Source organism: Dendropsophus ebraccatus, chromosome 3, assembly GCF_027789765.1.
Source record: "Dendropsophus ebraccatus isolate aDenEbr1 chromosome 3, aDenEbr1.pat, whole genome shotgun sequence".
NCBI classification, from domain to species: domain Eukaryota; kingdom Metazoa; phylum Chordata; class Amphibia; order Anura; family Hylidae; genus Dendropsophus; species Dendropsophus ebraccatus.
The window spans coordinates 58,050,817-58,078,212 of record NC_091456.1 but is presented as its reverse complement, the minus strand read 5'-3'; the positions used below and the strand labels follow the sequence as shown (position 1 = coordinate 58,078,212).

At 41.8% G+C, this 27,396-nt stretch overlaps 1 protein-coding gene across 6 annotated transcripts in view; it reads right to left on the bottom strand.

Annotated features, from left to right (window-relative positions):
• Nucleotides 1-27,396, bottom strand: part of TRPM6 (transient receptor potential cation channel subfamily M member 6) — a 141,344-nt gene that overhangs the window by 81,336 nt on the left and 32,612 nt on the right. For 3 of the 6 annotated variants that reach the window (XM_069961837.1, XM_069961835.1, XM_069961834.1), the window contains exons 2-8: nt 20,452-20,531; nt 19,882-19,920; nt 17,346-17,526; nt 16,528-16,741; nt 9,712-9,836; nt 9,331-9,502; nt 6,911-7,085 (exon numbers count right to left, since the gene is read on the bottom strand). In XM_069961837.1, coding sequence (XP_069817938.1) covers nt 6,911-7,085; nt 9,331-9,502; nt 9,712-9,836; nt 16,528-16,741; nt 17,346-17,526; nt 19,882-19,920; nt 20,452-20,531 — 986 coding nt within the window. Of the gene's footprint in view, nt 1-5,077; nt 5,135-6,910; nt 7,086-9,330; nt 9,503-9,711; nt 9,837-16,527; nt 16,742-17,345; nt 17,527-19,881; nt 19,921-20,451; nt 20,532-25,790; nt 25,821-27,396 lie in introns of those variants that run through there. The other 3 variants (XM_069961836.1, XM_069961838.1, XM_069961839.1) reach the window with 3 other exon arrangements.

Below are 27,396 nucleotides of genomic sequence, written 5' to 3'. Positions count from 1 at the left end.
CTCTATATAAGGAGGCTCGGTAACAGAGGCGGCCAGTCGGCTGTATGTGGTGGAGAGAGCAGGATGGCAGCAAGCAGTTAGAGCAGAGCAGGGAGAGACTAACAGAGTGATATAGGGACAGAGAGGAGAGGAATGGCGGAATTTGGATTACTGACTGGCTGATTGACTTTTTTTTTTTTATTGTGATTTTCAGATTTTTTACACTTTTACAACAACATGCTTTAACAAATTCGCAGAAAATTTACGAATCTTGTGAAACTAATTTACGGCTGATTAGGTCATCTCTTAAGTAGCACTATTTACCGCAAACTGCGAAGTTCGCAAAAAAAAAATCTGTATTTTTGCCGCAATTCAGTCAAAATCATGGAAAAAATATTGCTATTTTACAGCAAAAATTGCGAATTTGTGGTAAAATATCACTAATCAACATTGATTAAATGCGCATTAAATGCTTTGTGTGAACATAGCCTAAAACTTTTTTTTTATATATATTTAGTACAACAATTGACATTTCTAGTAATGCATTGCATGTCTTTTCTCTGCCATAGTAATGTAATTCTGTATGCTCACACTGGCTGATGTGCAGAGGAACAAAAACACTAGGTGGATAGCAAATGAAAAGTCCATTTTTATAATTACTGCAGATCGGATCATTGTACGGCTAAACCCGTCTGGAAATCTGCTGCAGGGAAAAACTACGTGTAAGTGGAGCTACAGGTGACTGACTGCTATATCTATTGCTTCTCATAGCTATAGTTTATTAATTTTTTTAGGCCATGTTCTCTATTCCTCTTATCTTGAACATATACAATTTACTAACTAAATGAACAAAGAGGATAAAAGATATTGATAGCTTCTTTTCTTTCCCTCCCCATATACTTTATAATTATGCCGACCAATGGCGGTGGGTTCAGCCACCAGTACAAAGTGTATGGGGGCCTCCTTAGTCTCCACTGACAAATGATGTAGAGACAGGGGTCAGGTTTTCATGGATTTTCACTGCCCAACTTCTTTGTTCTCAGAGAGATAAGCCGCTGCTGGAGCTGTCCGGTGGTGGTTTACACCCTAACTTCCCTATAGGGAACACCTGAACGTTGGGTTTTGCTGAACATTCATGTGTACTGGGAGGATGGGAGAGATAACTGTCATTTGAACAATTATTGAAGGATATGGGCACCTTTTTAATGTCAGCAGGTCTTTTATGTTGTTCAGAAGCTGCATAGGCTATGTAGCTTTATGATGCACCATATAAAGACATAAACAATTGCCGTCTTCCACTGATTTACTGTTTCTTTCTCTATTTACTTCCAGTCAGGTCATGTACAATTTCAATGTGTGGTCAGCTGGGACATTTGGTATTGTGGATAATTTACACATATACAATATAATTTGTACAAGGCTGTTAATGGTGTAATGTAATAGTATAAATGTAAAGTGTAAGGGAAGAACTGTTGCATTGCATTTCTGCTGATGTGGTGTTTTATTACAGCTGTCAGATCCTTCATAGTGAATCAGATTTTGTGCATGTGGTTGAAAGTTAGCAGCTTTAGGCCATTCATTTTCATGGGTAACTTTGATACAATAAAGATTGACATAAAGAGAAAAGGAATCCACCAAAGAGATCCCAAAGAAATATTTGCTGGACTTTCATTTTATTTTGTTTCACTTTCATTTTGGTGATTTTCTTTGGCTTTCAGTATCTGCTGTTATATGTGGCCACAGCGCGCATGCGCATGATTCAATTTGTCTTACGTGATATTTGGCACTTATAGCTTCTTGGTGCAGGCGCTAAGGTTATCAGTTAGGCGGACTGACTGAGACGGTCATGTGACAAATCACATGGCCGATAATGCGGTCATGTGATTGTCCGCGTCATACTCATTTACATCATGTGATTATATTGTGCCACGTCAATTCTGGTATTGTATACTTGTGTTCATGTGTTCCAGTGAGTCACTTACGCCATCATGTGACTTTTGTCCGGATCACGTGACCAGTCCGTCATGTTGTTTCTATGTACGTGCCGCTCCATCAGTGACTTCCATGATGTATCTTGTTACGGTGAGCAAGATCACCTGTGGGGGTATCTTTCTATTGGTTTTTGTGGGTATTTAAGAGTGCTTTCCTCCTCCTGCTCTATATTCCTTGATAAAGCGAACGCGAAACGTGCGTAGGGTGAGTAGGTAGAGGGGACATTGCGCATGTATATTTACCAGTAGGAGACATATATCTATATACATATATATATATATATATATATATATATATTATATATATATATATAATTTATTTATTTTATACATTGACTTTGTTTCTGTGGATTTGCAGTGGCACTTATTTCATTTTGGTTTGAACCTTTTTGGTTTGATATTATATATTTGTTAGCACATCTATATTACACTTCTGATCTTATCCACATTTAATAGTTTCATTGTTTTGTAGCACAGAACTTTATATATTTAAATTATACTTAGTTTTATCTGTCATCTACTGGTATCTGCTTGCTTTGACACACATATACATATATATTTATTGTGAGTATGTGCAATATACTACTATGTAATTGATTTGTAAATACATGTTATTTATTTTGACTTATGTTCCCTCTCCCCATTTTTTGTGTATGGTACTGTTTCTTCGTCTCCATTTTTTAATGTATTTTTTAACTATGTAATAATAAAGATTTATTGTGATATATTATGTATTGTCCAGCAAAACATTTCTTTGGGATCTCTTTGGTGGATTCCTTTTCTCTTTATGCTAATTTGCTTCTTTTGCATATAGGACGGACTATTTGGGGCGTTTTTGAGTTGTTATTTAACAATAAAGATTGAGGTAAATTTCCAGAAACTGAAGCAAAACTGAAGGTCAAACACATTTAATGGGGTTATCCCGCCATACCTCATTTTTAACATTTAAAGAAAAAATTGCAGAACTAATATGTGAATAAAACATATTTCTTTATTTAAATCAATAATAAATTACATAATTATTACCATGAGATACACAGAAGTACAAAACTGGAGAGGGGAATCGATGTCAGTGGGGTATATGTGCCCTGTGTGTTGGCCCTGCACATACAGGAGGTCATCTAATCTATATATATAGCTGTGCCTTACATGGGTTGTTCCCCTTTATACTGTTTATTTATCATTTGTCCTTAGTCACATATACCCCACTGACATCTATTCCTCTCTCCAGTTTTGTACTTCTGTGTATATCATGGTGATAATTATGTAATTTATTATTGGATTTAAATAAAGAAATATGTTTTATTCACGTATTAGTTTTTTCTTTGGTTGATATTTAATTTTTGAATTGCAAACATATTATTTTGTGGCAGACTTTTTTTGGGTTTCTGTTTTTTCTCATTTTTAACATGTTGCTGCTATATGAGAAACCATAACAAACAAGTTATGGTTACCTCTCCGAGCTCTACTGGTGTCTCGTGCAGTGTTGTGGTGTCCCCGCTGTCTGTAGCCACCATTACTTCTAAGACAAGATAGTCGCGGGACTGACAACCCGCTTAGCCAATCACTAGCCCCGGCGCTGTTCTGTCTCAGTCAGTGTCAGTGATTGGCAGAGCGGGCTGTCACTTCAGAGACAAACTTGTCTCAGAGGTAATGGTGGCTATAGACAGTGGGGGGTCTCCGGCAACACCGCACAAGACACCGGTGGAGGCTGGAGAGGTAAGCATAACATGTTTGTTATGTTTTCTCATATGGCAGCAACATATTAAAAATTAAAGGGGAACTCTGGATAAGGAAAACTTGTTATCTATTAAAAGTAAACAAAGGGTGCCTTTACACATACCGACTCGCAGCAAAAAACTCACTGCGAGTTTCTGGTACGAGCCGAGGTCCTGGAAGGCCCCTATCACTACATACAAGCAGTGGTCTGAAAGACCGCTGCGTGTATGTAATGCAGCCGCCCCATTAACCCCTTCGGCTCCCACACCGATCCTGCACCGCTGTCTCCATACATTACCTGGCTCTGGCTGCATGGGGTCCCGGGGTCCTGCTCTGCCGCCCAGCCAATCAGTGGCTGCGGCTGGGCAACACACCGATTGGCTGGGCGGCAGAGCAAGACGCCGGGACCCCGTGCAGCCAGAGCCAGGTAATGTATTGAGACAGCGGTGCGGGAGCCGAAGGGGTTAAGGGGGCGGCTGCATTACATACACGCAGCGGTCTTTCAGACCACTGCTTGTATGTAGTGATAGGGGCCTTTCAGGACCTCGGCTCGTAGCAGAAACTCGCAGCGAGTTTTTTGCTGCGAGTCGGTATGTGTGAAGGCACTCTAAAAGTTATATAGATGTGTCTATACAATCTATTACCATATCTGTGCGGTTCTGCCACACTGGTAGCTGATTGCATTCTGGGAATTGCTCAACTAGGAAGTACAGAAACACAATACAGAACAAAAAAACCCTAAACAAATTTTTTGGTAGTTTCAAAACTGGGATAGACAGGTAAGTAATGCTATATGCTTCTGCAGAAGTTTAATTTTTTTTACCTCTACCTGGAGTTCCCCTTTAACTATTGCTGGATAACCCCTTCAAATCGGAATGAGTTAGGGTGGCCCCACAGCTTCTCCCCATCTGTTGGACTTAAGTGGCACATTTCTCCATATACACATAAAGAGGGAGATGTGTCACTCTAGACCAGAGAGCGGACAGCATCTGTAGGGATCTCCCCATGGCTAGTTACCCCGGTAACAGACAGCCAGGGCCGGGACAAAGGGTAGGCAGGCATAGGCGATGGCCTAGGGCGCCATCTAGTGGTAAATTACAGGGGGCGCAATTTGAATGTCCTTAAAATTTTTTTTTACCAGGCTACTGTACTTCTGATGGCCGCCCCTCCGCCTCACACTCCTCCAGCGCCTGTCCTCACTCTCTCTCCCTCCCCCGGGCAGACAGTGATCGCTCCTCTGCTCTGCCCTAAAGCAGCTGCAGGCTCCAGCCCTGCGCTGCCGAGCGCCACCCTCCACCTCACATTGCATCAGTAGTGTCAGCACCTGTCCTCACTTTCTCTCCTCCCCCTCCCCCAGGCAGACAGTATATCCCCCCACCCGACCTCACCCGTGGCACTGCATCCCTTCTCCACAGCTGAGGGCTCTAGTCCCGCGGTGGCAGACATCTACACACACTCCTCCTCCTCCCTCAACTTGGCTCTGGACCGTCTGACCAATGAGCTTCTTACTAATATGTCACATGATTTCTGGAGCCAAGGAGGAGAGAAGAGGAGTGTGGCATGGTAGTAACCCGGTAAACTGCTTCTAGATTAGGCAGTGAGGGCTACACTAAGGGGGTGTATGGAGATGTATATACACTGAGGGCTACACTGAGGGGGTGTATGGAGATGTATATACACTGGGGGCTACACTGAGGGGGTGTATGGAGATGTATATACACTGGGGGCTACACTGAGGGGGTGTATGGAGATGTATATACACTGGGGGCTACACTGAGGGGGTGTATGGAGATGTATATACACTGGGGGCTACACTGAGGGGGTGTATGGAGATGTATATACACTGGGGGCTACACTGAGGGGGTGTATGGAGATGTATATACACTGGGGGCTACACAGAGGGGGTGTATGGAGATGTATATACACTGGGGGCTACACTGAGGGGGTGTATGGAGATGTATATACACTGGGGGCTACACTGAGGGGGTGTATGGAGATGTATATACACTGGGGCTACACTGAGGGGGTGTATGGAGATGTATATACACTGGGGGCTAAACTGAGGGGGTGTATGGAGATGTATATACACTGGGGGCTATACTATGTGAGGGGTTGTATGGAGATGTATATACACTGGGGGGTATACTATGTGAAGCGGTATATGGAGATGTATATACACTGGGCGCTATACTATGTGAGGGGGCGTATGGAGATGTATATACACTGGCTATACACTTTGGGGGCTATACTATGTGAGGGGGTGTGTGGAGATGTATATACACTGGGGCTACACTGAGGGGGTGTATGGAGATGTATATACACTGGGGGCTACACTGAGGGGTTGTATGGAGATGTATATACACTGGGGGCTATACTATGGGAGGGGGTGTATGGAGACAGTATATGTACTGGCTATACACTGTGGGGGCTATATACTATCTGAGGGGGTGTATGGAGACTGTATATACACTGGCTATACACTGTGGGGGCTATACTATGTAGGGGGTGTATGGAGACTGTATATACACTGGGGGCTACACTGAGGGGGTGTATGGAGATGTATATACACTGGGGGCTATACTATGTGAGGTGGTGTATGGAGACTGTATATACACTGGCTATACACTGTGGGGGCTATACTATGTGAGGTGGTGTATGGAGACTGTATATACACTGGCTATACACTGTGGGGGCTATACTATGTGAGGTGGTGTATGGAGACTGTATATACACTGGATATACACTGTGGGGGTATACTATGTAGGGGGTGTATGGAGACTGTATATACACTGGCTATACACTGTGGGGGATATACTATGTGAGGTGGTGTATGGAGACTGTATATACACTGGATATACACTGTGGGGGTATACTATGTAGGGGGTGTATGGAGACTGTATATACACTGGCTATACACTGTGGGGGATATACTATGTGAGGGGTGTATGGAGTTTGATAATTCCCCCCCTAGGTGTATATACGGTATGTATGTATACATATATATAATTTTTTTTTAGGAGGGGGGGGGGGGGGCGCCATTTGCCTTCTCCGCCTAGGGCACCAAAACTCCTTGTCCCGGCCCTGCAGACAGCTGTTAAACTACGATTTCCCTGACTGTTTGTTTTTTGCTTTTAAAAACAAAAACATGGTTTTACTGTATTACCATAACTTGTCTCTGTTTCAAGCTTCCTGTGGTTCATACAGCATGAAAACTATTTTACCTTTTATCTGCTGTGTGCTTGTGTGTGAATGCCAGGATATCTGCGGCTCTCCCTGTGCCTTCACAGACCACCACAGGAATGGCAGGAGTGCTCCGGACATATTCCCACACCATCAGGATAACATTTGGACCTCCTTCTACAACCAGGCCAACAACAGGGACACCTTGTCCCATTCCTGTCAAATAAACATTGATTACTTATTTATTTATTTATACATATATGCATTGTTTTTATAAAAGGGTATCTGTAATAGCTATAAGTAGTCGCTCACTTTTCCCTCCCCCACACAAACAGGTAAATTCAGACTGAGAGGAGTATTGTAGTAGGACAAAATTTTTATGTATTAAAGACCAAGCAGACACTGTTTATTTTGAACACATCTGGGGGCTGCGTTCACACTACGTATATTTCAGTCAGTATATTTCAGTCAGTAATGCAACCAAAACCAGGAGTGGATTAAAAACACAGAAAGGCTCTGTTCACACAATGGTGAAATTGAGTGGATGGCCGCCATATAACGGTAAATAACTTCCATTATTTCAATATAACAGCCGTTGTTCTAAAATAACAGCAAATATTTGCCATTAAATGGCGGCCATCCACTCAATTACAACATTATGTGAACAGATCCTTTCTGTGTTTTCAATCCACTCCTGGTTTTGGTTGCAATATGAGGATCACAACACTGACTGAAATATACTGACTGAAATATACATATACTGACTGAAATATACTTATGTAAATGCAGCCTAAGGGTGCCTCCACTTTTCTTTTCCGTGTATTCTTTTTTTAAATTATGATTTATTTAGTTTAATACTGGCCATTCACAATAGTTAACATGCAAAATAGTGAGAACATTTAATATGGCTTTGGTTTACATTATATTTTCATAAATAGGACTCATTTCTCAATGTTGTTGAATCTTATACCTGTTTAACCACAATTGTAAATGGCTAAAGTTTATGGTATGATATTGTACTATACAGGACTCTGTATTCTACTTTATTTATTTTACTTCTAAAAATAATAATTAAAAAAAAAAAATGAACAAATTCCTGTTGATAGACCTAACATAGCTGTTGGTCTGTATAGGCGGTAACCCTTACTTCCTTTATCATGTTTACAATCCCCTGGTGTCTGCCTGTGCTGCACAGTTGATATGCCCCCTGGTCAAACAATGAAACATGATGTGAGCAGTAAGTTATCAGCAGACCTGAAACAACCATGCATGGTAACCAGAGGGCAAAATATTCTTAGGACCCTCCTGAGAATGAGAGACACCCCCTACTACACAGGACTAACAACAAAGTTTATTCTACAGAGATGCTGCAAGTGTGTACAGGGGAGGTACAGGTACAACTCCTAGCAAGTATTCCTCCTATAGAGTGTCTACAACCAAGGTGTAAAGCGTTCTTTATTAGCACATTATTATTATTGAGATGATACTCTTATATTGCAACTGACATTGTTGCCAAGTGGTCCTTACAGAGGTAGTACCCCTCAATTAGAGCAGTGTTTCACAGAGTATAATGCAAGATGCATGTTGCCGACTAAAGCTGAGGGTAGTTGGGATTTTGTGAAAGGTAGTGGTGTCTGTAGGTTGCCTAATGCAGGGCGGACTGTGGCAGAGAGTTGCCTCTCAGACACCCATAGGTTGACATCCCTAGTTAAAGCAGAACGTTTGCCAGATAAGCAGGGGTGCAAATAAGCTAGATAGGGCCTCTAACAAGGATTACCATTACCAGACATATCATTTTATTCTCTCTATAGTCCTTTTCAGTACCAGGTATAAGCCCTTGTGTTATTATGTAAATAAGGGTCAGGTGCCCAGTGGGCATTCTCCAGCATGGTAAGAGCCCAGGGTTGGTCAGCCCATCACCTTTAGTTTACCGCCTTGAGCTCTTGCCATTATGGGGAACGTCCCCTGAGCATGTGTTCCTCGTTTACCTATTACCAAAAAGGCTTTTATTTAAGACTATGGAGATAAAAGGTATGCCTGGGATCCTGATCATCCAGCCATGAGCTTGTGTTTACCTGTTGGGCTGCTAACAAGTCCTGACAGCTACTCCTCTTAACCCCCTTAAAACATGAAGGCTTAATGTAACGTGCATGTGTTTTCAATAGGGAAAGGAAAATTGGCCACTGCCAGACACCTCTGCTGTCAGATATTCTCCCATGAGAAGAGAGCATGGGGCATATTAAAAGGCACCATGGCTAGTCCTTCTTTCCTCAAACATCTAATGACAGGAGAATCTGGATAGCCTCAAACACATTAGATGGTCAGCCATAACACGATGGATCAGGACTACACCCAACAGATCCATTGACTAATACATTGAAATTCTATGATGCTTCCCAAGGAATATTCCATAAGCAAGGTTGCAAAATGTAATTGAGTTACACATGGGCTATGGACTTACTAGTATGTATTTTCTGAAGAGATATGTACTCCTCAAGGTTCCTTCTTAGTTTTATCTCGTTTCCATATTTCCCAGCAGTGCCGTCATCCACCATGATGAAATGGGAATGCATACTATTCAGAGTGGTGAGTTTACTTAGTGGGTTAACCAGAGTTTGATAAAGGCAAACTGCCTGGAATCAAAACATACATTTCTTTTTTTAATCTAAACATATAGCTTCATGCAGTTTTTCAAACATTAAACTTCAGTGTTTATACAACATCACAAACCACCTCCAAACGTCAATAAAAAAAAAAAATACAAAATCCAACAATATGACACACAATCTATATTGGTGTACTCACATCTGACACACAATCTATATTGGTGTACTGTACTCACATCTTTTCCAATAAGATCCTTTTGGTTCTCAATGACTCCCCAGGGAGGAATCCCAATGGCACAGATTTTCCTTAAGTGCTGGGAAGCATGAGCTTTTAAGGAATCGCCTACATGTTTGGACACTCCTGGAAAGTTTAAATCCAAATAGTATAAAGTCAGAGAAAATCCAGTTAGTAAGATGTTTGTCATACCAGTAAATGCAATGCAGTTATATTTGATCTCCATAAGCAATCCTGCCAAAAATTTGGTGGGATGGATGGCAACACCCAGCATCGCCGTTTGCCAAAGCTGTGGCTCCAGCTGCACAGTGAAACAGAAAGCAGACAGCGCTATGCATTGTATAGTGGCCAAGTGTGGTAACTACAGCTCAGTTCCCACTGATGTGAATGAGAGCTGAGCTACAGTATCCCATAACGGGCACTACACAAATGTACACAACCATCTGTTTCCTGCCTTGCTGTATTGTGTAGGCTGAAGCCACAGCACCAGCAAACAGCTGATCGTTAGTATTCTAATCAATTTGATATTGATAACATATCTGGAAGACAGATCATCAATAAATTTTGTTCTGAAAAGCCTTGATACAACATGATGCAAACAGGGCAATTGAATGATATTTGTTGCACAACCAAAATCATTACAGACAAAATTATTGGGTAGTTGTAGCCTTATAGACGAAGCCTGGATCAATTATTATATATCCCTGTGTTATACAATTTGGATGTTTCATTTAGTGAAATGTATGGCACATTTACACATACAAGTTATTCAAAGGCAAAAAAAAAACGAATATCAGCAGCCAACCTGCTTTTTGATGTTTCAATATAGGAAATAATTAAAGAGTTTACAGAGATAGCATTTTAACCCCTTCAGGACCAGGCTAATTATCGTTTTTTCCTCCTTGTGCTTAAAAGGCCATAGCAGTTGCATTTTTACACCTACAGACCCACATGAGCCCTTATTTTTATACTGCGAAATCAGAAAAAAATTATATGCGCGGTGAAATTGAAAAAAAAACAGAATTCTTTTTATTTGAGGGGGCTTCGTTTTTAGGCCTTGTGTCCTATGGTAAAACTGACATGTTATGTATGTTCCTCAAGTCGTTACGATTACAACGATATATAACATATATAACTTTTATTGTATCTGATGGTCTGTAAAAAATTCAAACCATTGTTAACAAATATATGTTCTTTAAAATTGCTCCATTCCCAGGCTTATAGCGCTGTTATCTTTTGGTCTATGGGGCTGTGTGAGGTGTCATTTTTTGTGCCATGTGTTCTTTCTATCGGTACCTTGATTACGCATATGCAACTTCTTGATCGCTTTTTATAAAAAAAAAATTCTGGATTTGATGCGACCAAAAATGCACAATTTTGCACTTTGGGATTTTTGGGCGCTTACACCATTTACCGTACGAGATCAAGAATGTGATAAATTAATATTTTGGGCGATTACGCACACGGCGATACCAAACACATTTATTTATTTTTATTTATAAAATGGGAAAAGGGGGTGATTCTGACTTTTATTAGGGGAGGGGATTTTTATTAATAATGACACTTTATTTTTAACTTTTACACTTATACTAGAAGCCCCCATGGGGGACTTCTAGTATAAGTGCACTGATCTCTCATTCAGATCTATGCTGTATAGATATGCAGCATAGATCGATGAGATCGGCACTCGTTTGCTTCCGGCTGCTGCAGCAACCGAATGCCAAGCCGGGATCAGCGCCATTACGGCGCAGACCCCGGGCGGCATCGGTCACGGAGATCGCTCCTCCATGACAACGTCACGAGGGAGCGATCTCCCCACTAGACACCAGGGATAAGCTGCTCTGAAGTCTTCAGATGCAACTGTCAACTTTGACAGCTGTATCTGAAGACTTAATTAGCGGGCACGGCGATCGGACCATACCCGCTAATAGCCGCGCTGACGTACAGTTACGTCCTCGTGCGGGAAAGGGTTAAAGGAGTACACCGGCTTTTTTTTCTTTCAAATCAATTGGTTAAAAAAAAAAGTTTTTTAATTTAATTCTATTTTAAAAAAATCTCAAGTTTTCCAGTACTTCCAAATGCTGTATGTCCTGCAGGAAGTGTTTTTTTCTTTCCAGTCTGACACACTACTCTCTGCTGCCACCCCTGTCTATGAAACGAACTGCCCAGAGTAAAATATGCAAAAAAGGAGTCCATGGAGCCTCGGTTGTGAGTCTCAAAACACAGGAATAGCCAGATATCCCTAGCCTGTTGCCAAGGGATGCCTCTATGATGGGGAGAGCACCACACCACCCTGATAGGTAGCCCCTTAAGTGAGTATTGGAACATAAATAGGGAAACACCAGGGTGGCCCCTTTTGTGTCTAAGTCTAACTCGGTTGAGAGTATTGCAACATGACAAGGGATTACCAAGGCAGGCATCCATCCACAGACAGCTGTTTCGGGAATTGTCCAGAGTATTGGCAAATCCCCATAGTAAACCTCTCCTGCTTTGGACAGTTCCCTTCACGGACAGAGGTGGCAGGATAGAGCACTTTGTCAGACTGGAAAGAATACACCAAGATTTTTAAATAGAAGTAAATTACAAATCTTTATAACTTTATTAAACCAGTTGATTTGAAAGAAAAACATTTTCACCAGAGTACCCCTTTAACAATTGTTTTCATTAGTAAGTTGCTCTTTATTGCTTTTTGTTGCTTCTCAGTTATTGTTCGGAAGTGATCAAATTCTAAATACAAGTAGAATCGCTGATATGACTCTGTGCTGGTTGTTGCTAGCCTATGAAAGGGAAATGACCGCCAGAAAAACAAAAAGAAAAGCATAGTGACACCCACAACATAATGTCTTATTGAGTCCAATCAAGTATAACGTCTAGAAACAGAGCTGACACTTATCTGTCAACGCTGTGGATTAAACAAGACTAAAACAACATATGGAAGCCAAAGAAGACTAGTGAGGCCTATGCTGGATGACAAAAGGATTTACATAACCTTATGTACAAACAGTAACACAGGCAGAAGATGCCACTTACATCCCACACCACAACATATTGTTTATTTGGTGAGAGATGACTGACATTTAATCCACAGAACAGGTTTGGAGGCTAGGTGAGGAGAGGTGGATCAATGCTATCTATCCTATTATGTCTTTGTATTATATTAGGATAAGGCAAGTATGTGGCAGTAATAATAATATTTAGTTATTTATTTATAGAACACCTGTTCCGCAGCCCTTTACAATCCTGTAAAGTGTATGTACTGCATTACATATGCAAGGCTCAGCAGGAGGTATAGCCTCTAAGTCTTTATATATGGTAATTACTACAATGTTTGGTTTCAAATAGTTAAAGCACACCTGTCATGTTTTCTAACCCAATTGGCGTGCAGTTGCTCCTGTCGGTGGAAGTTCAAATAACTATGGATACCACATTGCTGGATTGGTTCCATGCATAAACCCAACTGGCTCGTGAATGAAACCTAACCAATGATGTTCTATCTATAGTTACCTGAACTTCTCAGGGCGGAAGAGACTTTACACCATCCGGAGGAGGAATGTCAGGAATGTGCAGTGAGCCTGGTGTGAACTGGGCCTGTTTTTACTTTCTGTCTGACACACCCGTTTTCCTTTCAGCCTCCTGGCAATGCAGGAGTATACACTGCTCACTACTAGCCTTGATTGCTGCAGCTGAGCAGTGTTTTTTGATTGACAGATGCCTCTGCCTGTCTGGAACCTTGAGGATCAGAGCACCGGTCCAATGGGGATCCGGACTGGGCTCTTGATTCTCAAATAAAAGCAGAGCCAATTATTCCTTGCTGGCTATTAGTGTTTTCTAGTCTTAGCTCCCCTTGTCTCTATCCCAGCGTTCCCCGCCCTAGCCTCCCTTGCTGTTGTTCTGCCTGTTACCTGACCTTCCACTTGACAATTTTGGACAATCCGTTTGATCCCTGATTCTGTTGCCCAGTTGGTTCTGACCTAGCTTGTTGACTCTCCTATATTGTGTTTGTCTGTCTGTCTTGTTCAGTGTTACACTTATTAAAGAAGACCTGTTACCCCCCCCCCCCCCCCCAGGGAGACCCTTATACTTACACTGCGCATGAAGTCCCGCTCCTGGAGCCGCCCCCGTTGCCGAGATATGACCGTCCGACGCGTGCACATTCGAGACGAGTCCGACGCTCATAGAGAATGAAGGCTCCATTCACTCTCTAAGGGCATCGGACTCATCTCTGATGCGCGCGCGCTGGGCTTCCGACTGTGATATCTCAGCAACGGGAGCGGCTCCAGGAGCAGGACTTTGTGCACAGGGTAAGTATAAGGGTCTCCATCGGGGGGTCAGCCGGGCTCTGCCCCGGCATGGGAGGTGACAGGTTCCCTTTACGTGTAGGGCACGACTGAGGCAAGTAGATAGGGACAGTGGGTGGGTTGAGCCTTAGGGCCCACTGTCTCGTCTGGTCTCTACCTTTCGTCTTGACAAGGAAACATAATGACAGGGATGCTTAAAAATAAAATAAATCATTATTTTTCTGCAAAGGATTTCAGAAAGCAGATGGAACTATGTTCATGGATATATTGGCTAATATAGTAAACCCACTCACTATTTTACTTGTTGCTATAATTCCAATCTCCTGTCTAGTGTGCTCCCTGTCTGTGTCTTTCTATGCTCAGTATGAGATTAGATAGAAGAATGGAGCTACACAGCCACTTCCAAGAAGCCACAATTTTTTTTTAATGCAATCAACAGCGGTTGTGATTATATGTATTTTTTTTTTTTTTTAAGTTTTCTGTTTAAATCAACATTAGAGATGAGCGAATAGTGAAATATTCGATAATTTGAAATTTGATTTGAATAGCTCCCGATATTACAAATTACAAACCTAAAGTTGAAGAGTATGTTTCGGTCTAGCGGTATGCACTTGCATACGTATCAGATCAGGTGCAGTGTAAAATATGTAATAACGAAAATTAACAATAACTACAAATCAGTAGTAGCAAGATAACAGGTATTATCCCACACTCACAGTATACAGCCATATACCGGATATATAATTGGTTTTTACAATAATAAAATGAAAGAGGTGTTCAACTCCTTTATAGGATGCAGACTGCACAAAACAGATATTATCCCACAATCACAGTATATAGCCGTATACATCAGTACATATCAGTAGATGTCTGAACACACTGCCTGTCTCACAACAGCTTCTAAATATATGGTTTTATACTTTTAGCCTTAACATGGGCTTTTAGGAGTCCCTCCCTACCTAACTTCACCTAAAAGCTTTCTCTTCCTGGTATACTACCCGTCCCTCTCTAGCTCCAACCAGCAAGTGACACAAATCTGAAATCCCCTATTTGTATATGCAAGAGGTGACATAGTTTAGCCAGCCAATCACAGTTAGAGGTTTTTTTTAAAGTCCTGCCCATTCCATAGTGTGAATAGCGTACTATCGGATAAAATAGCTGTTCGATCTAATACTATTCGCTCATCACTAATCAACATTATAAATATGGCCACCAGGTGTCCCCCCTCTTGTAAAACTGTGGTCTATGCACCCTACGTGGCGATATTTAGTCTTTTCTCTCTTAAAAAGATAGACCAAGCACAGGAAGCCCCAGTCCTTTGTGCGTTCATAGATATGGCTTGGTATTGATTGACAGCCATCACCGGGCGCACGCGGAGCAGGACAAGTCTTCACTGTGCATATGTACAGCTGCTGTGTGTCCACATTCAGTAGCAGAGAATCCTGGGGGTGCTTGCATTGTATGGTCAGCTCTCCTGTTACACAGCACCAAAATCTCTGTAACCAAACTGACTGAATTGTTGCATATGGATGAGCATTGTCTCCTGGTAAGCATGAATAGTTTATAATATAATTAGAAAAAGTTTATAACATAATTAGCCAAAGTTAATTCAGTTGATTTCTGTTGGCGAGGGCACAAAGCACGGGGGCTTGTGTTTGGTCTTTTTTTATGAACAGAGAAAAGACCAAATTTCGACATGGAGGGAGCATGGACCACAGTTTGTATACTGCAAAACTGCTTGTGATCACAGCCCCTGTTGATTTCTTAAAAAAAATATTGATTTTATGTATTGTTCTCCTCTTGTGACACCTTGAATTTTGCATACCAATTCTGTTGCCCAAATCACTTTATGAGTGTAAAATCCACCAAATAATAGTAAAAGATATTACCCAGAAATATTAGTTATTTTTTTTTTAAATTCCGTGCAACACTCTTTAGGTTTTCAGCCAAAGACCGGTATCCATGTGGTTATAGACAGCAGAAGAGAAATACATGAGGAACACATGATGGCCTAGGGCAGAAGGGTAACATGAAGCTCGTAGGTCTCAATGCAAGTTCAGGTGCCATTTAATACTTGTGTCTTTCTACAGTATGAGGAATTGAGTCATGTGCTTACCAGACATTACTTCAAAATCAACACACCATATAGCTACACTTTTTATAATTTAATGGGAACCTGCCATTTTTTTTATGCTGCCTGACCATGGAGTCATCAGGGCGGTCTTCTGTAGATTTCCCCACCCTGCCAGCCTTGATTGACAGATCTCTTCTTATTCCAAAAATTATCAAGCAAGGTTGCGGGGCAGGGAGAAGTCACCATAGACCACCTTAATGACTCTTGGTTCAGGTAAGTGAAGACAGGTGAAGGCAGTGAAGACAAAAGAACCACTGAATATCAGCAGCACTTGCTCTAGAAGATCTGTCCTGTTGGTTTATTACCCACAGGACTCATCCCCGTTGCAAAGACAACTTGATTTAACAATAAAGATTTCACATGAAATAAAAAAATAAACAAATACCTGTATTAATGCCTTCTGTCAGGATCCATGCCCCAGTAGTCTCTGCAGCTTTCACCAAGCCTTTACCAAAGACCTGCTTGACCTTTGAAGGAAGCTTAAAGTTCTGGACCCCGCCATGAACAGAAATCACTAGTTTGGGAAGCTCCATCTGCCATTCTTTTATCATCAGATGCATCAGTTGGTCCGAAGAAGTGTCATAGGATACTCTTATATACTGATAACAAAAATCAAGTAGGTCAAACACAATAAAGCTACTAGATGGAGCCCTGCCTACACAATGCTAGTGCTCATATTGACCCAAGTACGCTTCCCTTGCAGCTGTTCTTATTTGAAAGTTTAATATTTAAATCTCTGACCTCTAGGACCCCCACTGATCCTGAGAATGAAGGGGCTACAGAGTTGGTGTGGAATCCATCCCCATCACCATATTTTGTTGCACCTCAGCGCTCCACACACCTGCTGGGGAGACCAGGGAACAGCTTGCTTGCTCGTAGATGTCCTAGGATGGAGGCTGGGAACTGTGTAGAAGGCAAGTGGAGATGTGTTCAAACCAGGGGAAGGCTACAGATATACCATGTTTGGGGGTGGAGAAGGATCCCATTGTCATTCTGATGGCACAGTTGTCGGGAGATATTTTGATGGCACACTGGTACACTTTGATGGAAGTTACTATAATGGCAGTGTTCATGGGGATGACTTATTATATAGGAGAAAAGAACGCTACAAAATTGTACCCGAGAAATAACATTTTAAAATTAGGAAATTAATTTTTACCCAGGACATTTGAGAAGAAAGAAACTAATGTCAATATTAAGTACCTTTGCATGGTACGTGTGATGGCCATCCTGGAAATTAATGGTACCAAAAGCATCTGTGGGGGTGGTCTTTGTATGCTTCTGCACCGACCATTCCTCAGCATTTACCTCTTGTGGTGTAGAATATATTGGCCAGTCATAATCTATTCCAGGGTGGTCTCCAATTAACTTTCCACAGCAACACCTAAAACACACACTCTTTTTAATCAGAAATTCACTGGATCACGGGACATTTATTGGACTATACCATTTTCACATTTAGCATATGCTGGTATTTCCCTATGATTTCCAGACAAATATGGTCTCTTATATCTCCCAATTTTTATTTCTTTTTACTTTTAAGTAGGTTCAGTTCCATACACATAGGGGGAGATTTATGAAAGGGTGTAAATATACACCTGGTGTAAACTGTTCACAGCAACCAATCACAGCTTCTCTTTTTTCTACCAGAGCTGAAAGCTGAGCTGTGATTGGTTGCTGTGGGCAGTTTACACCAGGTGTATATTTACACCCTTTCATAAACCTCCCCTATAGAGTAAATTTCAACAAAGTAGACACGACATTGGCACCCTTGAAGCGTGGTAGCGTGAAACGACCGTCGCTTTATCCTGTGCACTTATTTGATGCTCTGTATCTGACCTGAAATAAAGCATTGTTTTTAAGGATCGGCGAGTGCCACGGTCATATCTACTTTGTTGGACTTTGCTGCTGGTTTTATTTGAGCACCACAAAGCAGTGACCCAGCCTGGAACCGTGATTGTGTAAACCGCCATTGGATTGTGCAAAAGTGCCCACTCTATTTCTTCTTATTGTGCCATAGAATACATACTGCTCCGCTCTCATTACCAGTAGTTGGGAAGAGTGCTCACTTCTTTGCTCTCTGTCCAAAGGGTATGTGCACACTGAGGAAAACACGCGGAGGACTTGCAGCAGATACCACCGCTCATCCCCACTCGCTCCCACTTCACTCTCTGCCTGTGCCATGAATCCATTCTATGGTCAGGCAGATCCCGCCCTCCACACAAAGAATGAAACCGTCCATTCTTTAGGTGGAGGGCAGAATCTGCCTGACCACAGAATGGAGTCTATGGCACAGGCAGAGAGTGAAGTGGGAGCGAGTGGGGATGAGCGGCAGAATCAGCTGCATGTCCTCCACGTGTTTTTTTTCAGTGTGCACATAACCAAACATAGAAAGGACTGTGTGATGGGTGAATGACAAGAGCACAATCCACCTGCCCCTGTATGATCAGGACAGGTAAAGAAAGTGAAGCTATTGTTAGGATTTTCTTCAAGTAAGCTCCTACAAGGAGGAGCATATCTGTAAAATCTGTCTGAAATCATGTATAGCATTCTGTGCATAGTTTATTTGCATGTAAGCTTCATGTATAAAAAGAAGGAAAAAACATAAGCTCTTAAGTAAATATTAGGCTACCCCTTACTGTTTATAGTGCTTGAATAGTATAGTATTTGCTAATGCATAGTGGGTTTAGCTAGGTGATGTGGTTTTTATATCACCTGCCTAAACTTCCACCTTGTTGATTAAGTGTACGCTATTGGCAGGGCTTTACTGAAGCAAACATACTTACGTGTGTGCTGACAGGAAATATGTGATGCAAATCAATGGATAATGGCCAAAACCATTGTATAAATGAGGTGAAGCATTTTATGTACAATGTCTATTGATACTTTAGCAAAAATTTTGAAACAGTCCATTGCAAATGTCAGCTCTTTATTTTGTGCCAGTGGGTGGATTTCTCCTAAACATCTCATCTGCCTCCCTAACTTATTCAGTTATGTCCTGGCAATGGCTAAACTACATAGCTTATACACTACAGTAAGATGAGAACAGTTTACAAGGCTGAAATCCACAGTGCAGTGCATGTCACTTTTCTGAATGTTTATGCATTAATTCTGCCTTTGAAATCAATTGGAGCTTCATTCTTTGAACCAAAGGATGATCTGCTGGTAGGTCTGTCTGTAGACAGGTGAGTTACCCCTAGACCACAGCCCCAACACATTTCTACTCAGAGATTCAACTATATCTGAGTGTTTCTTTCAGACATAACCTGCCTACAGAGGACTGATCTGCAATCAGAGACACTGGCTGACAGAGGAGCGAGCAGGAGGCCGGGCAACATTGATTATTCATGAAGAGGAGGGTGTGGTGGTGTGTGCCAGAGTGTGGCACAAACAACTCCTGTTTGACACTTCATTAGAAAAAGATACCATGCTCACTAGAGGACTGCCAGCAGCTTAGGTAGGGCCCAGGAGCTGACAGATTCCCTTTAAACGGGCTATCCAATGTTAGAAAAACATGGTTAATTTCTTCCAGAGACCGCTCTTGTCTTTAGGTTGGGTGGGGTTTGCAACTCTGTTTGCAAGTTCTGTTGAAGTGAATGGGGTTTAATTGCAAACCACACGTGAACTGGAGACAAGAGTTGTGTTGTCTTTTTGAGGCAATATTTTCTACTTTTTTAATTTGCCATGTGAACAAGACCTAAGTATTACAGACATAGGGCTTTTTTCAAAGATACATCACCTGATAAGGTTGTGGCACACCTGGCATCCACCATGGCATCTGTTGAAGAAAGAACACAATTGTAAATAGCACAACATTGCACCTTCTACAATATAGGTCACATCAGAAAAAGCAGAATATGAGGCCGCCACAGCAGAAATGTGTATCAGGTGAAACCCTTTTTAGGAGAAACCAGGGATGGCAGGGTGGTGCTAGCTCAGGGTTTAGTGAGAAACTGCAATGGAAAAGAAAAGCAGTGGCTGCATTCATCCTTTAATGACTTTGTGTACTTCTTTATTTATTGCATATGGACCCATCTGAAGAAGGGCAAGTCAGTGCAAAACAGACTGTTACCTTGAACCTTGTTGGCATCTGACCAGGTTATTCCACAACATTGTTTTTATACATATGCAGCTTTTCTTTTCCATTGCAGATTCTATAATATATGACACAATTATAAAATAGCAGAACTGTTTAGCTTAACCTTGATATTGCTGAACCTCTCATACCTGGCCTCTGCATCCAGAATATGATAATTATTAGGGCCTCAGGTAACTGTACACTGGTTGCCTGTTCTGCATTATAACCTACCTGTGTGAATCTTTTGATGCCGGTATAATCTTTGCACATTCTCTTTTACAGAAGACACCTTCAATCCAAAATTTCTGGGACTACAGAAGAAAAATATAACAGATTTAGACAAAAAGTTGCATTATTGGCAAATCAAAGTACTAAATAAAACAGTTGGGAAGCCAAACACAGTTTGTAAGTGTAGACTGGACGGTTATTTCATAGTCTTAAAGTTTATCTTGTAATTCTCACAGTACAAAATATAATATTTAAAGTGGTGGTGTCACAAAAAAAAGAAGGTAAAATCACTAATCACTATTTTCTCTATTTTCTGTATTTTATTCCCTAAGCATCTGATTTCTTCCTGTTTTTCTCCCTAAACTGTGACCCTGCTGTTGTACTGCAACAGTGCAAAGACTTTCCCACAATACCCCTTGCTTACATGTGAAGTGAAAACCAACTGCCAGTACTAATGGGACAGATCATGTGACTGCGGTTGAACTGAGCATGAGTGACCCAACCTGGGTGCCTGGCGGGCCTTAACCCCTTAGGGATCAAGCCTATTTGGGCCTTAATGACCAGGCTCATTTTTCAAAATCTGACCTGTCTCACTTAATGCGCTTATAGCTCAGTGATGCTTTAATGTATGCTAGCGATTCTGAGATTGTTTTTTCGTAACATATGGTACTTTATGTTGGTGGCAAAATTTGGTCACTGTCTTGTGTGTTTTTTTGTAAAAAACATCAAAATATACTTTATGAACTTTGAAATTCTTTGCTTCTAAAAAAAGACAGTCACATGACAAAAATTAGTTAGTAAGTAACATTATCAATATGTCCTCTTTATTCTGGCTTCATTTCGGGGCTTAGAAATGTATCAGCAAATTATCAAATTTTCATGAAATTTCCAAAATTGATTTTTTTAGGGACCAGTTCTTTTTTTAAGTTTATTTAGGAGGCTTGTATACTGGAACCCCCCATAAGTGACCCCATTTTGGAAACTAGACACCTTAAAGAATTAATCTAGGGGTATAATGAGCATTTTAACCCTACAGGGGCTGGAGGAAAGTATTCACAATTAGGCCGGAAATTTTCCAATAATATATTTGTTAAGATTAAAGTATCTCATTTTCATAATAAACATGAGAGAAAATGCACCCCAAATTTTGTAACGCAGATTTTGCTGAAGAAGTTTCTGAGCACCAGGTGCGTTTGCAGAGCCCCTGTAGTGTCAGCAAAATAGAACCCCCCCAAAAGTCACCCCATTTTGGAAAGTACACCCCTCCAAGAATACATCTTGGGGTTTGGTGACCATTTTGACCCCACAGGTATTAGAGGAAAGTATTCAAAAGAAGACAGTAAAAATGAAAAATAGAATTTTTTCAATAATATGTTTGTTTAGTTTGAAATTTCTCAATTTTACTAGGAACAGGGGAGAAAACTCACCCCAATATATGTAACGCAGGTTCTCCTGAGTAGAACGGTACCCCATATGTGGGCATAAACCACTGTATGGGCACACAGCAGGCCTCAGAAGGAAGGGAGCGCCAATTACCATTTTCAGTGTATGATTTTTCTGAAGAAGCTTCTGAGCGCCAGGTGCGTTTGCAGTGCCCCTGTAGTGCCAGCAGAATAGAACCCCCCAAAAGTCACCCTATTTTGGAAAGTACACCCCTCAAAGAATTCATCTTGGGGTTTGGTGACCATTTTGACCCCACAGGTATTAGAGGAATGTATTCAAAAGAAGACATTAAAAATGAAAAAATAGAATTTTTCCAATAACATGCTTGTTTAGTTTGAAATTTCTCAATTTCACTAGGAACAGGGGAGAAAAAGCACCACGAAATTTGTAACAGAGGTTCTCCTCAGTACAATGGTACCCCATATGTGGGCATAAACCACTGTATGGGCACACAGCAGGGCTCAGAAGAGAAGGAGTGTCATTTTAGTTACAGGCAATAGGTGAGTGTTTACTGGTTATCTGGGGTGGTAATGGACAATCTTGGGGTGTTTACTGGCTATCTGAGGTGGAAACAGGCAATCTGGTGGTGTTATGGGTAATCTGGGGTGGTTACGAGCAGTCTGTGCCAATCTGGGATGGTTACGGTCAATCTGGGGTGGTTACAGGCAATCTTGGGCTAATAACTGGCTGTATGGGGTGGTTATGGGCAATCTTGGGGTGTTTACTGGCTATCTGGGGTGGTGATGGGCAATCTGGGGGTGTTCACTGACTATCTGGGGTTGCAACGGGCAATTTGGGGTGGTGATGGGAAATCTGGGGTGGTGATGGGAAATCTGGGGTGGTGACGGGAAATCTGGGGTAGTGACAGGCAATCTGGGGTGGTTATGGGCTGTCTGGGATGGTTATGGGCTATCTGGGTGGATACGGGCAATCTGGGGTGGATACGGGCAATCTGGGGAGATTACGGACAATCTGGGGAGATTACGGGCAATCTGGGGTGGTAACGGGCAATCTGGGGTGGTGACGGGCAATCTGGGGTGGTGAAGGGCAATCTGGGGTGGTGACGGGTAATCCAGGGCACCATTTGGAACAAGCGATCAGCGGTATATAGTATATACCGCTGATCACTTGTACTGGGACCACACCGGGTGGTCCCCCATCATTGCCCCATGCTCTCCGTCACCTCCGGTGGTGGAGAGAATGAAGCTTTGATCATTTTTAGGAATCCATCACTGTGAACTGTGAGTCTGGGAGGGGAGGGTCAGTGACCAGGTCACTAGGGTTAATTCTGGGGAGGGGACATGTTTTCATCTACTCTCACTGTGGATTCACGGTGAGAAGAGATGAAAGCGTTCAGCTGCGCTGGCAATGTCCGTTGCCGGTGGCCGCCGTTATACTGATAATAACGGCGATCGCCGGTGAGGGGACTTGCCGGGACTGACCCCACACTCTGCCCCAACCCCTCAGCTACCTCTGGTAGCTGAGAGGAGGGGGCTGCGGGCATTACCAGTGCTGCTGCACTATTCTGCGCCATCGCCATAAGGAGCTGATGGCAGCAGTATAGAGCCCATTAGTGATCCCCGTAAAAATCTGTATCGGCGGTCACTAATAACATAATACATGTATTCTCTGGGTCACTACGGTTACGGCGATACCACATTTGTATAGGTTTTTTTAACTATTACCACTTTGGCGCAATAGAAACTATCTTCCTAGCAAAAACCCACAAAAACTGTCGCCACATTGCAAGATTCATAGCGTTCTTATCTTTTGCGCGACAGAGCTGGTTTTGGGCTTATTTTTTGCGGGAAGATCTGTAGTTTCTATTGATACCAAGTTTTATATGTATATGACTTTTTGATCTCTTTTATGACATATTGTCTAAAGTGGATTGATAAAAATACAGCTATTCTGGTACTGTTTTTTTTATTTATTTTTTTACAGCGTGTGTCGTGCGGTGTAATTATTGATATAGTTTTATAGAATGGGTTGTTACGGACTTGGCGATACCAATTATGTATAGGATTTGTGTTTTTGATCACTTTTATGTAACGTTTTATAGTGTATGGGGAATGTAATGCATTTTTATTATTGGGGGGGGCTGGGGGGTGTTTTGTGTGTTTGGTGCACTTTTTTTTCACTTTTACACTAGTGTACATTACTGTACACTAGTGTAATACTGATCAGTGATCATTGATCACTGATACTCAATACACTGCATTACTATTGTAATGCGGTGTATTGAGTATGTGTCAGCTACTTGCTGACAGGCATCTGCTCGGCCATACCTCTGTATGGCTGAGCAGAGGCATATCCATGGTGAGCCCGGGGGCCTTCATTAGGACCCCGGGATCACCATGGAGACCGTCGGGGGACCGGCCTTCGCCGCGGGACTTCTGATCAGGTTAGTATACCCGCGGCGCCGACCGGAACCCATTAAATGCTGCTGTCACGCTTTGAATGGGTCGCCCAGGGGGACTTCTAGTAAAAAAAAAAAAAATAAAAAAGTGTTTTTATTAATAAAAAATCCCCTCCCCTAATAAAAGTCCAAATCACCCCCCTTTTCCCATTTTATAAATACAAATAAACAAATAAATAAACATGTTTGGTATCGCCACATGCGTAATCGCCCGAACTATTAAATTATCACATTCCTGATCTCGCACGGTAAATGGTGTAAGCGCAAAAAAATTCCAAAGTGCAAAATTGCGCATTTTTGGTCGCATCAAATCCAGAAAAAATGTAATAAAAAGTGATCAAAAATTCGTATATGCGCAAACAAGGTACCGATTGAAAGTAAAGATCATGGCGCAAAAAATTACACCTCACACAGACCCATAGACCAAAGCATAAAAGCGCTATAAGCCTGGGAATAGAGCGACTTTAAGGAACATCTATTTGTTAACAATGGTTCGAATTTTTTTAAGCCCATCAGATAAAAGTTATACATGTTATATATTGTTGTAATCATAACGACTTGAGGAACATGAATAACAAGTCATTTTTACCCCAGGGCGAACGGTGTAAATGCAAAACTCCCCAAAATCCAAACAAATTCCGTTTCTTTGTTTTTTTCAATTTGACAGCGCAAATGATTTTTTTCCGGTTTCGCAGCATATTTTATGGAAAAATAATGCCTGGCATTACAAAGTACGATAGGTTTAGCAAAAAATAAGTGCTCACATGAGTCTCTCGGTGAAAAAATGCAAGTGCTATTGCCTTTTAAACATAAAGTGGAAAAAGCTAAAGTGCAAAAACAAAAATTGGCTTTGACCTTAAAGGGTTAACCTAGTTTTCTTCATGACACCACCCCTTTAATGAATAATGACGCAGCGCTCTGCAGTGACCTCGCTCCCGCCACTTATCACTGCATGAATATTTATGAGGAGATCAGCAGAATGTAGTTTCGTCGCCATTGCAGCAAACTCGGAAATTTACATGATAATGATTTGCAAGAAGATGAATGTTGTTGAGGATAAAAATAAGAGAACTACCTTCGTTCTCAGTATCCCTAGTGCTATGGAAACAAAAACAATAGGTTACCTGCTGTTAGTTTCCCTTTAAATTAAATAATAAATAATTTAACTGTTATGTTTTATAGAACAATGGATATAGTGTTATAAGTCATAATAGGCCCATCTCTAAAATCACAGATACTTATATCTGATACTGTGATCTGTGATAAACCAAGATACTTAAAGGGAATTTCCTTGATTAAGTGGCTCTGGTATAATATCATATTGCAGCAGTAGCTCAGTCTGTACATGCCCCCAAATACATAGCAACCATCATACCTTGTCATCTGACTGTTAATAGAGCTGACATTTACAAATACAGTGGGTGTAGGAGGACATGGTGACTAAGAAAAGCTAAGGAGAATAATAGGAGCTTTAACATACATTAGAGCGTTCCATGCCAGATATTCTGAGGACGATCAGAATAAGAACAGCTCCTGCTGTGAAACACAACATGAAATCTGCTAAAAGGTACAACGTAGTGTCCCTGCGTAATAATAAGCCGAAAGAATGAAAATTGAGTAATGTATAGAGACGAGCGAACCTGGAGCATGCTCGAGTCCATCCGAACCTGAACTTTCGGCATTTGATTAGCGGTGGCTGCCGAACTTGGAGAAAGCCCTAAGGCTATGTGGAAAACATGGATATAGTCATTGGCTGTATCCATGTTTTCCAGACAACCTTAGAGCTTTATCCAAGTTCTGCAGCCCCCGCTAATCAAATACCGAACGTTTGGGTTCGGATCGACTCGAACCCGAACCTGGTTTGTTCAACTCTAGTAATGTAGCATCAAATTTTATTAAACATGATTGAAATATACAAAAAGAATAAATCAGACACTATAAAAACGAGGTGGCAATTCTGGAGTTCATACAAAGGAAAACTGGGACCGGGGTCTAAAGTGCTTAGTGCATGACAATCCAGATACAGGTAAAACCTCATCATCATAAAAGACCTTTCCCACCCCATATTCGAACTGCAATAATATTACCAATATCACAGAGTATGCTCGCTCTCCAGGACACCACCACCACCCCAGCGCGCATTTCGTGTCCTTCATCCGGGGGGACACGGGGTGGCCTGAGGAGGAGGGTATGGAGTCATGGCAAGCAGCTCTCAGCCCTGGCCAGCTACAGGGTGGCTATTGATTCTTGCTGGGAAATGGAGTCTAGAGGATCCATCGCCATCATACTGGGAGGCAACATGGAGCACAAACACTAATGTTAGTTATGATCCACGCAACCAGGGTGTAACAGTCCCACTGAGGCTGTCAAGTGATGATGAGTGTGCAGCAGTCCCACTGAAGCTGTCATGCTTGCCCGAGCCCCCTCCAAGAACCCCTAGTGGTCGATCTTCATGTGGGCTAGGAAGAAGACAATCCCCCTCTCTTGCACCAGCACCATTTTCTTCTACTCCACCCCTGTCTTTAAGAGTATAGTTTGGAGAAAAGAAGGAGCAGGAGTGGGACATCAGAAGACATCTGGAGCACTCGGACCCGGGAAAAGTGTGTCCTGAGTGGAGGCTGGCCACTACCTTCTCTAATAGGGGCAGTTGTTCCCCCAGGTATCTTCCATCATAATGGCTGTCTTTTCTGCATCCTATTGGGTGTGCCATCAGTGGTAAGAAGATGCCCAGATATCTCAGCGGCCACAGGTCAAGGATATTTATTAACCCTACATCTGCAACTTGCAAAGTAGGGCCAGTTATAGAGCCTCTGTTATACACCCTTTGGGCAGTTCCTATTTATGTTATGTAAAGTGACATTGAGTCAATGTTGAATAATACCTCGCCTGCCTGTTTGCTGATTTCTACTGCACCTCACCAACACCAAGAGCATCCCTGTGATCACCTCAGACAACAGTATTAGGGAGTTGGCCCCAGGGGAAACTACAAGATACATAAATATCACCAATACCTACGTGCAGTCAAGAGTTATAGGAACCAGCCTGTGACAATACTTTATTATTGGTTCAACAAACTCACCCAGGAG